Source organism: Narcine bancroftii, chromosome 8 (assembly GCF_036971445.1).
Source record: "Narcine bancroftii isolate sNarBan1 chromosome 8, sNarBan1.hap1, whole genome shotgun sequence".
NCBI classification, from domain to species: Eukaryota; Metazoa; Chordata; class Chondrichthyes; order Torpediniformes; family Narcinidae; genus Narcine; species Narcine bancroftii.
The window spans coordinates 21416433-21432284 of NC_091476.1; the positions used below are offsets into that span (position 1 = coordinate 21416433).

Genomic DNA, 15852 nt, shown 5'->3' on the forward strand with positions numbered 1-15852 from the left:
GGAAGTAAACTGGAATGTTTTGGAGAAACCCACGTGGTCACAGAGCACAGAACTCCACCCAGGCAGCACTTGTCATGAACCTATGTTGGTGGAAGTGTGAGGTAGCAACACTACGAGTTGTGCCATTGAGCTGTAACAGACTGAAAGCCTGTTAATATGAAGGCAGGCAGCTTCGCCCTAATATAAAACCAACAGACATTCCACAAAGTATTTGTCATTTGTCATTTTGCCCCTATTTACAATCCTAGAAACAGGCCTTCAGACCAACAAGTCTGCAACAATTATAGTCTTCCCATTTAGCTTAATATTACATTTATCCTTTTCTCCCTACATTCTATCAATTCCACCATTCATCTACAGATTAAGGCCAATTTGTCTACCAACCCACGACATTTATACATGGAAGAAAACAAGAGTAGCAGGAAGAAGTCTAGATATCACAGGCAGCACCCAAGGTCAGGATTGAAATTGGCCTCTTGTACTGTGAGGTAGTAGCTCCACTCATTGTGCTGCCATTAAAAAGGTGGTCTGCTTTCAAGAGATTTAGATTACATCCAATTTTCTACATTTTAATCTCCAAGATGATGCAATCCCATCTATTTCTGAGAGCTAAAGTTCTTCTATTGATGATGGATTCTAGCCCATGGCCTCACCTTGAGGGAAAATGCCAAGACCAGTCTGACTCTGCAATCCATTTCTACCATTATTTCAAGTCTGCATGAATCTATGCCTGACTCTTTATTTGTCATTGCAATTTGCACCTTGATGTTGCAGTGTTGTTAATCTAACAAAGTGGCAGTTTGACGGATGATAAAAGCCAATCAATAAGTTTAGTTTGTGTTATGCTATGAAACACAAAAGTAACTGAGATTGTAGTAAAAACACAAAGAAATGTTGGAAAATCTCAGCTGGACTCTGTGACCATAGGATGTAAATATATATTACGGACGTTTTGCCCTGAGCCCTTCTTCAAGGAATAAGGAAAAAGCAGGCTGGCATCTTAAAGAGTGAAACCCAATAGGCCGCAGGCTATTGTAGTGGACAAAGCTGAGGTGCTCACCAAAGTGATCTCCCAGTCTCTGTCCAGTCTCTCTGCAATATCGTGGATCTCCATTTCAATTCTCCATTCCATTCCCTTGCCAACATGTCTGTCCATGGTTTCATGCACTGCCAGACTGAGGTGACCTGTAATTTGGAGGAACAACACTTCATCTTCTAACTGGGCATCCTCCAACTGGATGGTATTAATATTGACTTCTCTATCTTTCATTAAACCCCACCCCCTGTCGTCTCTCCATTCCTTGTCTCCTTTCTCATAGACTTGATAAATTCTACCTAGTGCCTTATCACATCCAATTAACATCTTTTTATTGGTCTGGATACTTCCCCCATTGTTTGAATTCTGAGTCTTTCTGATGTATCCTGCTTCTACCTTTTCTGATTTTCCTTTGAGGAAGGGCTCAGCCTGAAATGTTGGCAATATATCTTTGTCTCCTATAGATGCTGAAAAGACCAGCTGAGTTCCTCCAGAATTCGTGTTTTTTTAATCTTAATTAAAGACAAAAGAGAAAGTGGGAAGAATGGGAGGGTGAGAAGTCCAGGCCAACAGCCAAAAGGTGTTAATTGGATATGAGAAATTATTTTGGCTCTGTGAAAGGAGATAAGGGTAAAGGGGAGAGAGATAGAGAGAACTAGAGGAGCCAGGGAAGAAGAAGGGAGGTTTTTTTAAACAGTCATCTGAGATGTCAATGTGAATGTCCTCAGGTTGGAGAATGCGCAGACAGAAGATGAAGTGTTGTTCCTCCAATTTGTCAGTGGACTCAGTCTGGCAGTGCATGAGACCATGTGCAGATATGCCAGCAAAGGAACGGGATCAAGAATTGAAATGGGTAGCCACTGGAAGGCAGAGAGGGAAAGGCGTATTGATGGTAGTAGAGCGGAAGCCATATTTTTTGAAGAAGGAGGACATCTTGGATGATTTGTGCCTTGCTGTTTTTATATGCCTGAAAACCTTGTTATTCTGGTATAGAGGTCATGGATGCCATTTAGGAAAGTAAATGCAGTGCAACAAATATCACATAGTGTATCACAATGCCTTCTCAGTCTTAAACCAGGTCAGCTTGAAATAAGTACTCCCACACTATCACCAGAATGTCTCCTGAAACACCGGGGGATCAAACATTCTTGACCACTGCTACACTTCCATCAAGGATGCCTACCATTATATTTCAATGCCTGAGCTTTGGAAAGTTGAACTATCTGGCTGTGCTCCTCTTCCTTGCATACAAGCAGAAAATGATGAGCACAGAACCATCAGTGAAGACTGTGCAGAGATAGTCTGGAGAGATAGAAGAGTGGTTTCATGACCAGAGTGTTCAAGGATTCAGTGGTGGATCTGAATGAATATTAGAAAATGCATGGATGATTGTGTTACTTCTAAACCTATCCAGCTCTATCAAGACATCCGTAAACTGTTGAGGACCAGAGCTGTGGTATTTTGATTTGGAGATACAGAAAGGCAGGTACAACCTCCAGAAGACCATGACCTGAATGCAAAGAAACAATTCCAGTCCAAGTTGGAGTTTCAAACAGATGCCCAGATATGGCAGGGCTTGCATACCATCATATCCTACAAGGTGAAACAATGCCGGATCATTGGATGTGATACATCTCTTCCTGACTAGCTCAATGCTTTCTATGCTCACTTTGAAAGGGAAAACAATGATGTGCCCTCACAACCTGTTGTGACTTTCTGCTCAGAACCTTCAGGAGTGTAAATATTTAAAAAGCATCAGGTCCAGATGATGTCCCTGATCATGTCCTTAAAACCTGTGCGAACCAACTAGCTGGAGTTTCTGGGGACATACTCAACCTCTCACTAAACAGTCCAAGGTCTTTATATGCTTCAAAAGCATAACCATCATTCCAGTGCCCAAGAACAAAGTGATATGGCCTCGATGATGATTTAACATGTCACAATTGGAAAAGAACAAGCGCGCAGATTTCTGGATTACAGTTTGGGCAGCACAGCTGTAGCACTGCTCATTCCTTCATTATTGTTGGAATGTTCCCAAAGATTGTTTTGAAATACATACCTGCTTCCCACCAATGTCTCCAATTCTTTCTCTTCAGGAGGTAACTCATATTCATAAAACATCAATCAACACACTGCCTCTTTTATCATACAAGTGTCAGCATGGAGTAAGGCCACCTCTTCTTCCATGGTAATGAAAGCTTCTCTTTACTTAATGTGTTAATTTCTGCTTTTTTAAACTTAATGTTTATTGTTTGAATCCATTTTTTCTCAGAATTTGCCTGCTAAATTTCTTGTTCAAAGTGGTGAGTTTAAAATTCTTTGCACTATTGATCAAAGATACAGAGATTAGAGCTCTGTTGCATTTCAATCAGAAGAAACATCGAACAGAATTTAAAAATCATATCTGTATGTATTTACAAAGATTATGTATGTTTTCTAATGGAGCATCGAGTCCACGCTGCTAAAGATCCAGCTGCGCTGGATGGGTCACGTCTCCAGAATGGAGGACCATCGCCTTCCCAAGATCGTGTTCTATGGCGAGCTCTCCACTGGCCACCGTGACAGAGGTGCACCAAAGAAAAGGTACAAGGACTGCCTAAAGAAATCTCTTGGTGCCTGCCACATTGACCACCGCCAGTGGGCTGATACCGCCTCAAACCGTGCATCTTGGCGCCTCACAGTTTGGCGGGCAGCAACCTCCTTTGAAGAAGACCGCAGAGCCCACCTCACTGACAAAAGGCAAAGGAGGAAAAACCCAACACCCAACCCCAACCAACCAATTTTCCCCTGCAACCGCTGCAACCGTGTTTGCCTGTCCCGCATCGGACTTGTCAGCCACAAACGAGCCTGCAGCTGACGTGGACTTTTTACCCCCTCCATAAATCTTCGTCCGCGAAGCCAAGCCAAAGAATGTAATATCAGAATTTTTGATTATTTTTTCTTCTTTTCCACCAAAAACTATTATCAAATTATTTCAATATTTTAATGTCTGGTGATTATAAATGACAGTCCCCAATCATTTTAATCCCATTGAATTTATGATATCAGGTATCATAACAGGAGAAAAGTGGAAATCATAATTCACCTTTAATGCTGTCCACATATTTCCAGCACCAAAATTGAAATCCAGCTGATGCAATAGAGAAATAAACAAACACATCAAAAGAGCCAAGAAAGAAATTCCTTCTCACCTGACCCTACTCCTCTTGTCAATCTTCCTCAGTCAACTCGTCTTTTCATCAACCTTCCTGAATAGTCCCAACTCCCAATTTCACTCTTCCCTGTTAATCCTAATTACTAAGGGCTGATTTGTGCCATTAAATCAGCAAGAAATTATTATTAACCAACAGTAAATGAAATTAAAAAAAACTGCAGATGCTGAAAATCTCAAATAGCTCATTCTTTTCCTCTCTATCGGCCATGTTATTGGCCATTCACTGCGTTTGTCTCTAACCTTTGTAGCCTCTTTCCAACTTCATCACTATTCACGTCAGTTTTTAACTTGAAATGTTAACTCTTTCCACTAATGGCGCTTATTGAATTATTCCAGTATTTTATTTTCATATCATTAATCAGAAAGGTTGCTTCTCGTGATGTAGGGAGCCTCGACATGTATTTATGCTTGAATGTAAGTTACTTCATTCCTTGTAAGTGGCAAGTCTATTTGTATTAATCAGAATCAGAATTTATTGTTGTGAACATGTCACAAAATTTGTTATTGTTTTGAGGCAGCATCAAAGTGCAATTATTGATCTAAATTGCATTTTAAAAAAAATTTTAGCGAAAAGAAAGAGAAAGTGAGGTAGTTTATTTTCCATTCAGAAATTTGATAGCAGAGGGGAAGAGGCTGTTTTTGCGCCACTGGGTGTTCATCTTCCTAATTGTAGCAGTGTGAAGAGGGCATTGCTTGTGTGGTGAGGGTCCTTGAGGACAGAAGCTGCTTTCTTAAGATACCACCTCTTGTGGATGTCCTTGATGGAGTGAAGTCTGAGGCCCATGATGGTGCTGTCCAAGTTCACAACTCTCTGTAGTCTTTTACATACATGTGCACTTAGAATTAGAAGGGGGTTGTTAAATAGTAATAAGTTAAAGTTTGATCCTGTTTTCATGTTTAAAGATAATTAAAAGAAACTTTTTTTCAGTAACCATTTGTCTTGGTGATTTTCTATTGCTGCTAGGTTTTGGGGTCCACTGGGCTCATAACATACCACATTCCTCAGATCCCTACCATTTACCATGTATATGCTTCTTGGTTTCTCCATCCAAAACTCAACACCTCACACATGAGTGCATTAAATTCCTTCTCCTTTTTATTCAGCCCATCTTTCCAGCTGGTCTAGATCCCTCTGCAAGCTTTGAAAACCTTGCTTGTTCTCCACAACACCTATCTTTGTGTCATATGCAAACTTGCTTATCCAATTTACCACATTGTCATTCAAGTCATTGATATAGATGATAAACAACAATAGTCCCAGCACCGATCCCTGAGGCACTCCACTAGTCATAGGCATCCAGTCATCCACCACAACTCTCTGGCTTCTCCCATTGAGCCAATGTCAAACCCAGTTTACTAGTTCAGCATGGATACTGAGCGCCTGAACCTTCCTGACTAACCTCCCATGTGAGGCCTTGTCAAAGGCCTCACTAAAGTCTTTGTAGACAACATCCACAGCCTTTCCTTCATCAACTTCCCTGCTAACCTCTTTAAAAATCTCTACAAGATTGGTTAAACACAACTACAATGCACAAAGCCATGTTGACTATACTATCCCTTATCAGTCCCTGGCTATCATTTAGAACACCTTCCAATAATTTACCTAATACTGACGTCAGGCTCACCAGTCTATAATTCCCAGGGTTACTTTTGGAGCCTTTAGTAAACAACGGAACAACATGAGCTACCCTCCAATCCTCTGGCATCACACCCATGGTTAAGGACATTTTAAATATTTTTGCCAGAGCCCCTGCAATTTGTATACTAGCCTCCCTCAAAGTCCAATGGAATATCTTGTCAGGCCCTGGGGATTTATGCACCCTTATTCGCTTTATGACACCAAGCACCTCCTCCTTTAAATGTATAGGTACTATGACCTCACTCCTTGATTTTCTTTAGTTTCCTAGACTTTGTGCCAGTTTCCTGGATAAATACTGATGCAAAAAAAAACATTTAAGATCTTCCCCATCTCTTTTGACTCCACATATAGCTGACCACTCTGAAATTCAAGGGGACCAATTTTGTCCCTTACTATACTTTTGCTCTTATTATACCTGTTATATTAAATTAAAAACTTTTAGGGTTTTCCTTCACATTGTCTGCCAAAACAACCTTATTGTCTTCTTTTAGCCTTCCTGATTTCTTTCTTGAGGGTTTACTTGTATTTTTTATACTCATAAAGTACCTTATTTGCTCTGTGATTCCTATACCTGTTATTCTCTCTCTTCTTCCAAAACAGATCTCAATACCCCTTGAAAACCAAGGTTCCCTTTGCCTTTAATCCAGAGAGGAACATACAAACTTTGTACTCTCAAAATTTTATCTTTGAAGGTTTCCCACTTACCTCTCACATCCCAATCCACACATTCTTGATCCTTTCCCATTTCCTCAAAATTGGCCTTTCTCCAATTTAGAATCTCAATCTTGAGGCCCAGACCTATCCTTCACCATAATTAATTTGAAACTAATGGCATTATGATCACTGGACCCAAAATGTTCCCCTACACATTCTTCTGTCACCTGCCCTATCTCATCCCTAATAGGAGATAGTAATGGACTCTCTCAAGTTGGTACTAAATATTGATTTTGAAAACTTTCCTGAACACATTTGACAAAGTCTAAGACATCTAGCCCTTTTACAGTTTGGGAGTCCCAGTAAATATGTGGAAAATTAAAGTCTCCTCCTATCACAACTGTAAGTTTCCTCTGCTTTCTTCTATCTCTCTACAGATTTGCTCCTCTAATTCTCTTTGATATTGGGCAGTCTACAATACCTTTCCTATTCCTCAGCTCCACCCATATAGGCTCATTAGACAAACTCTCTGATGACCTGAGCACAGCTGTGATATTTTCTCTGATGCCACTCCTTCCCCTTTCATCTCCCCAGCTCTATCACATCAGAAGCAATGGAAGTCTGGAACATTGAGCTGCCAATCCTGCCCCTCCTGCAACCAAGTTTCACTAATGGCCACAATGTCATATTTCCACATACATGCACCTGAGAACATTTCCACTATATACAACCTGTTGACTTCTAACATTGCAAGCAATTTTCACATTGTCTTCTCTCCTCTATTCCCCTATCTGCTCTGGCACTAATCCCCCTGGAAATCTAGTTTAACTCCCCTGGAGCAGCACTATCAAACTTTCCCGCAAGGATATTTGTCCCCCTCCAGGTCAAATGCCAACCGATCCATTGGAACAGGTCCCACCTTCCCTGAAACATAGCCCAATGATCCAGAAACCTGAAACACTCTCTCATGCACCATGTCTTTAGCCATGTGTTAAGCTGCATTATCTTCCTATTTTTAAACTCACTAGCATATTGGCACTGGTAGCAATTCTGAGATCACAACCCTAGAGGTCCTGTCCTTCAACTTAGTACCCAACTCCCTGAACTCTCTTTGTAGGACCTCATCACCCTTCCTACTCACGCAATTGGTCCCTACATGGACCACAACATCTGGCTGTTTACCCTCCCTCCTGAGAATGCCATGGGATCTCTGAGATATCCTGGAGCCTGGCACTAGGGAGGCAACATACCATTTGGGAATCTTGATCCCTTCCACAGAGCCTCTTATCTGTCCCCTATCTATGGAATCCCTTATCACTATAACATTGATGTAATCACAATTCTATTGTCTGTACTAATTGCCTTCAATAAAGTGTCACTATTTTTCTTTTAACTGTGTGTAACTATTCTCTGAACAGTCCAGACAACTGAAGTATTATCTGAGCACTTCAAATAGTTCCTTAAATTGCATGGTGACAAATTCATCATGTTCCAAGTGTTTAATTCACATTTCCAAAAGTAAGCACAATAATATTGTTATTCTAGCTAGAATACGGAGAAAATGTGTGCAGAGTTGAACCAGGTTTCAGGTGTAGGGATTGATCTCCATTTGCTTCATAATTTTCTAATATTGCTTCTTAGCCTTGTGTTTCAAAGCAGTTAGAGATCATGGACTTCCATTAAATGTTGGTGTGGTAAACCACAGTTACACCATGATTGGCTCCTATCGACTGGACATGCCTCCCGAGGCTGATCCTACCCATAGCCCCTCGTAGGCCACCCCTTTCCTTTTTTCTCTGATCAGTTAAGGAGATGGAAGTTTGTTTGTCAGTGTCCCAGTCTTTAGCTATTAAAAGCCTGATTGTGTCACTACTCAGCCTTTTGTGAATAATTGTTTGGATGAATATCTCGCATCCTCCTGCAAAGTATGCAGGGCAAGCCATAGCCTCCTTGATTGTTGAATCTACTTCCCACACTGATGAAATCAAAGTTTTTTAAAAAATATTGCTGCATTTCCTATAGTTGCACAAATAATTACATCTGCTTTTTCAATGATACTTGAGTAAGGTAGCCTTCTGAAAACAATACAGCTACTGCCTCATACTAAACTTGTATCTTTAGAGGAAATTTATTTGTTCATGGTAGCTTAATACACCAATGAATAACATATCAGATCTCTTGCTGAATCTAATCTCTTGCAGATGCTAGAAACTACAAATTGCATGGAATCTGAAGGCAATCGTGATCTCACTTTAACAGAAGCACAGTGCCATAAGTTGATTGCCCCTGCAGATAGTTTGTGGTGTACCACTTCAGCATAATTTAGTCACAGCAACCCTTGTAGATTTGAAGCCAATCTCAATGCTTCCTGGTGAAATCAAGATAATTGCTTCTGTCATGCTTCTTGGGAAGGTTCAGATCTTGCTGTACTTCAAACTAATCACCTAGAACACAAGTCATCCAAAGCCAGTGAAACACTGAGGTAGTTTTAAAAAAAATTCTATATTGGAGCCATGTGAGTAATTTGAACTCAGAATGAGTGTTGATTCCTATCTTGCTATTGTCTGTGAAATGCAAGCTATTTTGGGTGTAATATCAATAAAATGATATTAGCATGTTCATTTACACTTTCATTAGCTTTTATACCCTTCTGTATTAGAAAATGATGGAAATCTTAAGATAACACCAATATTCAGATTCTGCTGCTACAGTTTTCACAGTTTCCCACTTTTAACTCATGACTATATGTACATCAATTTTAATATCCTGATGTACAAAATTTTATATTACTGAGAATAAAATTCTCTTCTTCGTGCTTAAATGGCACCCAATATTTCAAAGGTTTAGCAGTCCAGATTAAAATCATCAATGTCTTCTGAAAATTAGATATATTATGTGAGGGTAGGTAACTTAGCTCCTTTTCCCAGAGACCTGATTGTTGGAGATGAAAGATGATTGGTATAAATACAATTTTTGTTGTTGTTGTTGTTAACTGGCTGAACAAACAAATGATTACCTTACAAGGTCTATGACTCTTTCCCTCGGGGTAGTACTGACGCACTCATCATTTATGGCTAGAATCTGATCGCCTGGGATGAGTTTGCCCTCCGATGGACCGCCTAACAGAGAAATACAGACATTTACTCCAAAATGATATTGGGTTGGGTCTCAGATAAAGATTAATTAAGTAAAGATTCTTACTAACAAAAAATGTACATGGATTGTATGTTGACAGTTCAATCCTGCAAGGATTAAATATTTCAATATAACTGAATGACATGGGTAGATTCCGAAGGGCACATTAGTGTAACATTAAATGGAGTTCACTTTTATTTTATGCATTTGTGTAAAATGGGAACATTAACATCCATTTTACATCTTCTGATTTTTATTCATATTGATAATAATAATTTTTATTTGTGTTGATAATTAGGAATGTGAAGAGTAAATATGAAGCTGTTTAAAAAAAAATAAAAAGAGAAGTCGTAAAACTTTTAAGTGATACATGAATCACAAAAAGGAGGTTTAAGATTCAAATGGAGCCCTAAAGGGATTAAAAAAACAGGATGAACATTAGGAGACATGATTGAAATTGCAGGGACACTGAACAAGATAAGGTTGTTTCAACCTTTTCTGATACTGAAATCAGGAGGGTTATTAAAATAAAAAAGAAAGAGGAGGTAAACTAATTAAATTGAGGAGGATAACACATATGTCCAATTCTCTATGGCATTAGTGTGCAGAGGCACTGGAATCCAACAATGTAAAATATGTGTCAGAGAATGAGAGTCTTAATCTCACGATATAATGCAAATGATATGATGTAATAGTTGAGGAGATGAACATTTAGAGCAGGGGTGGCCAACCTTCTAATTTATAATTTAGACATAAATTAAAATGTTGCCCAATTAACCTACAACCCCAGTATGTACTTGAGGGCCGAAATGGCCTGTTACCGTGCTGTATGTCCAAATTAAAATTTAAAAAAAAGGTTGGCCACCCCTGATTGAGAGAGAGGAATATGATACAGAGCCACGCAGCACAGATTTCATGGCCCCAAATCAAGATCATGACCCAAACATTAATTACCTTGATCTCAAGTGGGTAGAGGGCTAGTGTGGTAGAAATGCAGATAAGGTCAATTACCTGAACCAATTCCCATTTCTCCTTATCAGTCACAATCTTCATCTCAAAACAACACTGACTAAACCCTCTATTACAACCTAATCCTTCCACAGTATACGTTCATATTTCTAGCCTCCTCCATTCCCCAACCACTGTAATCCCAGGTCATGCTTATAGGTCAGTACACAGCCCCATCAACAACTCTCTTCTTCCTCCCATGATCATGGCTATGCTTACAACCTCCTTTTTAAATGTTCTTCATAATAGGAGAGTTCATTTCTTCCTCCACACACTTCTCACTATAAAGTTCATTATCAGCATTTCTCCACAATGAGTCCAGCCTTCTTTATCTGGCCAGCCTCCCCACAATCAGTCCCAGTATAACAATGTTCACATCCAAATTTCCATCCATCTCCAGCCTCTGAAAAAATTACGCCACCACCAGCAACTTCTGCCAGATCAGATTAGTTTTCGGTGTCCTTCACACCAAACTTTTTACCCCCAGCTAATCATTTGCGGCCCCTTCCACCTAATTCACAACTATCTTCAGAAACTTTCTCCCTGATAATGCTCTGTTGGTTCTGTCTCCTATTTTGACCTCTGTGCAGCTTCTCCACTTCGATTATAAATATTGGAACCTATGCTTAAGTATGTGTTACATTATTGTGAATGCTAAAGGGGAAGGCAAAAGAAGTGGTATTAGACTTTCAGAAATCCTCAGTCAGATGTATGAAGGAAGTCTCAGTAAAGATTAGGAAAGAGGGAGTCAGTTGCAGAATTATTTCTCACATGTGTAACAACCCTCTTCCTAATGGTGATAATGCATTTTGTTTCACTAATCTTGTCTATATTTTTCTGTACTTTGGTTTAGTTAGGAGTTGTTTCCTCCAGTTCCAAATGAGATTAATGATGTGCATGGTGACTAGGAAATCACTTCTCACTCTATATTTAAATTTTCTCTTTTGACAGCAAGGGATTCAAACCCCCGTCCCAATCGCTGGCACTACAAAGGTGTTGTGCTAACCATTACACCAACCATGCCACCCCAAAATAGTAGCAGAGAGAATCAGGCTGTGTGCCTATGTGGGTTTTCCCTGGGGGCTCCAGTTTCCTCCCACCATTCAAAACTTAATCAGGTGTGTAGGTTAATTGGGTATAAATTGAGCAGCACAGACTCGTGGGCTGAAATGGCCTGTTACCGTGCTATATAATCTAAATTTAAATGTAAAAAAAAAATGTTTATCAACCAGGAAACAGATTGACAGTGGTTGGAAATCAGCCTGAAGTTATTGTATCATGGATGTCTTTAAATGTTAACTGGTTGGCTATGTTTCATAAATAGCAAAGATTTCTGATCATTGGAGATGTTTTTTTCTTTATACAAATGACAAAAATACCATAAGTAAAATGCAAGGAAATCTTCTTTTATGTCAATCCCCTTTGCTAACATTTATGAATAGAATGTGATGTAGGCTTAAATGTTAAGCTGTGCACATGTTGGATTCATTTTATTGTTGAAACATGAGCAGCAATTGCAAGAATGACAGAATTCGGGTGTGGCCCAAAGGTGGAATCAGAAATTCTCACCAAGTTGAGGAAGTTGATATCTGGAGAAGTTTTAAGGAGGAAAGGGAAGATTGTTGGAGGGATTTAGATTTAACAGGTGGGTATATGGAATGAGTGGTCAAAGGGTTTGGTGTTGTTTGTCATCTATCTTAATTGAATGACAACATATTTACTATGTTTGTGGATTAATCAAAATTAGTAGTACAGATTATAACAGTATCTAGATGAATTGGGAAAGCAGATTGAATTTAACTTTGACAAGTGTGAGGTGTTGCATTTTTGATAGTTTAAATGAGGACAGGACTTACACAGTGACTCCACTGGATAGACCCTGGGCAGTGTTGTGGAACAGAGACTTAGCGATACATGTGCATAGTTTCATGGAAGTTATGATAGAGGTAGACAGGGTGGTGAAGAAAGCATTTGATCTGTATGTGTTCATTCATTGAGGACATTGAGTACAGGCATAGGTACAAATATACTAGATGTTGGTGAGACCACAATAAGAGTCTTGTGCTTAGTTCTGGTCACCAGCTGTTGGCAAGAGTGCAGAAAAGATTTATGAATGTGTTACTGGGACTGGTAGTTTTGAATTATAAAAGATTGGATAGACTGGGACTTTTCTCCTTTGAATGTAGAAGGCAAAGGGGTGGGTGGGGAAGGACCTGAAAGAGGCTTATAAAGTTATGAGAAGCATAGATAAGCTAAGTACTTACAGGCTTTTTTACCCAAGGTAGGAAAATCTAAATTGAGACGGCATAAAATTGTGAGAGGGTATAGATTTAAAAGGGACTTGCAGGGGATCTTCACACAAGAGATGGTGAGTTTTTGGAAAGATCTTCCAGAGGAAGTGGAAAAGTCAGGGACAAATGTAATATTTAAAAGACATTTAGTCAAATATTTTAAAATTTAAATTTAGACATACAGCACGGTAACAGGCCATTTTCAGCCCACGAGTCTGTGCTGCCCGTATTACATCCAATTAACAAATTTTGAATGGTTGCAGGAAATTGGAGCCCCCAAGAAAAACTCACACAGACGGGGAGAATGAACAAACTTTCCTTACAGAGAGCACGGGAGTTGAACCTTGGCCTGAACACAGGTGCTGTCAAGGCATTGTGCTAACTGCTACACCAACTGTGCTGCCCCTTCACGTGCAGAATAAGAGAGGCTTAGGGTGATATGGGCCAAACATTGGAAAACAGGACTACGCTTAGAAGTCTATGACTATGATTCGATGAAGAAGTGGGAGAGGCAGGTTCCGTTTTAATGTTTGAATGACTGTTAGATAGGAGAGGTTTGGAGGGATATGGGCTGAAACCCGACATATATTAGATCAGCATACGTAGATAACATGATCAGCATGAACAAAATTAGAGCGAACAACCAGCATTCGTATTATAAAATTTTACAAGAATGTGGTGCAGATGACTTGTGTTGAAGTCCCCAGAAGGTGGCATTAAATTGAATTATTTGGCTTTGAGTTGGGATGGAGACACACAAAATGCATACATTCTTATTAAAAGGGCGTTGTTTTTTTTGCTGTGGTTCATTTGATCAGGAAGTTAGGATAAAGTAAATGTTTTACATTTGAATTCCAGAATAATTAATATTTTGCAAAATTAAAGGCTAACACAAAGGTTATTGCAAAATGTCAAGAATAAAGTGAAGTAAAATCACTGGCATTTATTAAGGTCCTTGCATAATTTCAGGATTTGTAGTCACTGCTTAACGAAGAGAAGTGGAGATGCTAATTTCTGCACATCAAAGGCCACCAAATAGCAATGTGATAGAGTTCAGATTATGTTTAAATTATATTAGTTGAAGAATAAATATTCGGTATGGCACTTAACAGATTCTACAAGCAATGCCATGTGATTGTGCACTTCCATCTGATGGATCGATTGTATTTGAGTTTAAAATCTCTTTTGAAAGACAACATGTCCAACAGAGCAGTGACCCCTTACTATCAGTCTAAATCTTGAGCTAAGGGGGGTCTGTGGAGCAGAGAATGACTCATTTATCTGATAGAGAAGCACTGACAAGGGTTATTTAAATTAATACAAAAATTGCAAGGTCCCTGGCAGATGCACTTAAAACTTGAGCCACAGGTGAGATGCTGGAGGATTGGAGGGTAGTTCATGTTCTCTTGTTTATAAAAGGCTTCAAAAATAGTCTGGGAATTATAGGCCAGTGAGCCTGATGTCAGTAGTAGTTATGATCAAATGGAATGCAAATAACTTAAAAGAAAATGTTTGGATATAAGAATACAATGTATCAAAATTCATTGGCACCCACCAAATCATAGTTTTCCGCCTTTATTACTTAATTAAACGCAATTTATTGTGGACTGTGTAGGGTCAGAATTTATTTTATATTATCCATTTTGCTTGGTGTAAACTTAATGGGGATAGAAAAATTGAATAAACCCCTTTTTCCTGAAATGGAAGACCTCGCTATTCCACTTCATGGGCAAATTAACAAGACATTAATTATACAAAGAACATAGTTCATGAAAAGGTTTAATAAATTGTGTTAGCTGGTTAGATTTTAAACTCCGGGTTGAGTATAAAATTAGCTTTGTAAATCAGGTGTTATGAAGATATATACATCTTATTTCTAATGTGAAAATGCCATAATTTTTGTAAGGGTGTTGATCTACAAAGCTTATTTTTTGATGAGTTTGGATGGTAAATTGACACTCTACCTCAAATGCCTTTGATCCTTTGTCAAATAAAACAGCATGGTATTTTCGTAGCAAACTAAAGACATACATCAAGCTTCATTCTTTTAAGGTTCAAAACTATAATGATAAATTTAAGAAAACTGGTGCAACTTGTGACAGGGAATAAATTGTCAAGTGTGCAACACACAACTGGTTTTGAGATGTGTCCCAAACTGCTGATTTTTCCTTGCAGTTCTGCAGTACATTTCTTGCCTGTAATAGCACTGTTTATAATGAATGCATTAAAATATCTGTAATACTCTGCCTATCTGATGATTCCAATATTATGACACCATTGTTGTTTGATTTTAATATTCACTTTTATAATTAATATTTTGCAGAAACTTATCCAGTACTTTCTGTCTGTACCAATCAGCCCCTCCCTTTTGCTTTTCCTCAAGGGCACTAGTCTTGATGACATACATCATTTTCCACATGGTTTAAAAGGATTAAATAGTCAGACTACTTGGCCACAGAAGGTGATGCATTTCCACCTGAACCCGTCTTTACCCAGCATTTCCAGTAGAAATTACTGTTGAGTCCATGAGCAGGATCTTTGCTGAAGCTTTCCCCTACCTTACACAGGCAAAGTGGGAGTAATTATTGCTTCTCAACCATTGCCACAAATGAGACCAACAAATTGGAGGCGAAGGAATGAAGTCACGTCCTTTTGGCTCTGAATAATTCATTGCCACCTTCAGCAGTGGACAAACCAATATAATATAAACCAATGTATTATCCTTCCATTAAAAAATATATTTTCTTTCTGTTGGTTTTAGAAATCTGATGGTAACAGAATTTGGGACCTGCAAAAGAATTAGGCCGTTTCTTTTATTTGTTAATATACACCTATTTTATAATTATATGGCAAACATTCAGGAGTAATTCCAAGG

At 38.9% G+C, this 15852-nt stretch overlaps 1 protein-coding gene across 1 annotated transcript in view; it reads right to left on the reverse strand.

Moving 5' to 3' along the window:
- The window catches only part of frmpd3 (FERM and PDZ domain containing 3), a 127196-nt gene that overhangs the window by 90118 nt on the left and 21226 nt on the right, over positions 1 to 15852 (reverse strand). The window contains exon 4 of the mRNA XM_069893104.1: positions 9560 to 9662. Within this exon, the coding sequence (XP_069749205.1) occupies positions 9560 to 9662 (103 nt within the window). The remainder of the gene's footprint in view (positions 1 to 9559; positions 9663 to 15852) is intronic.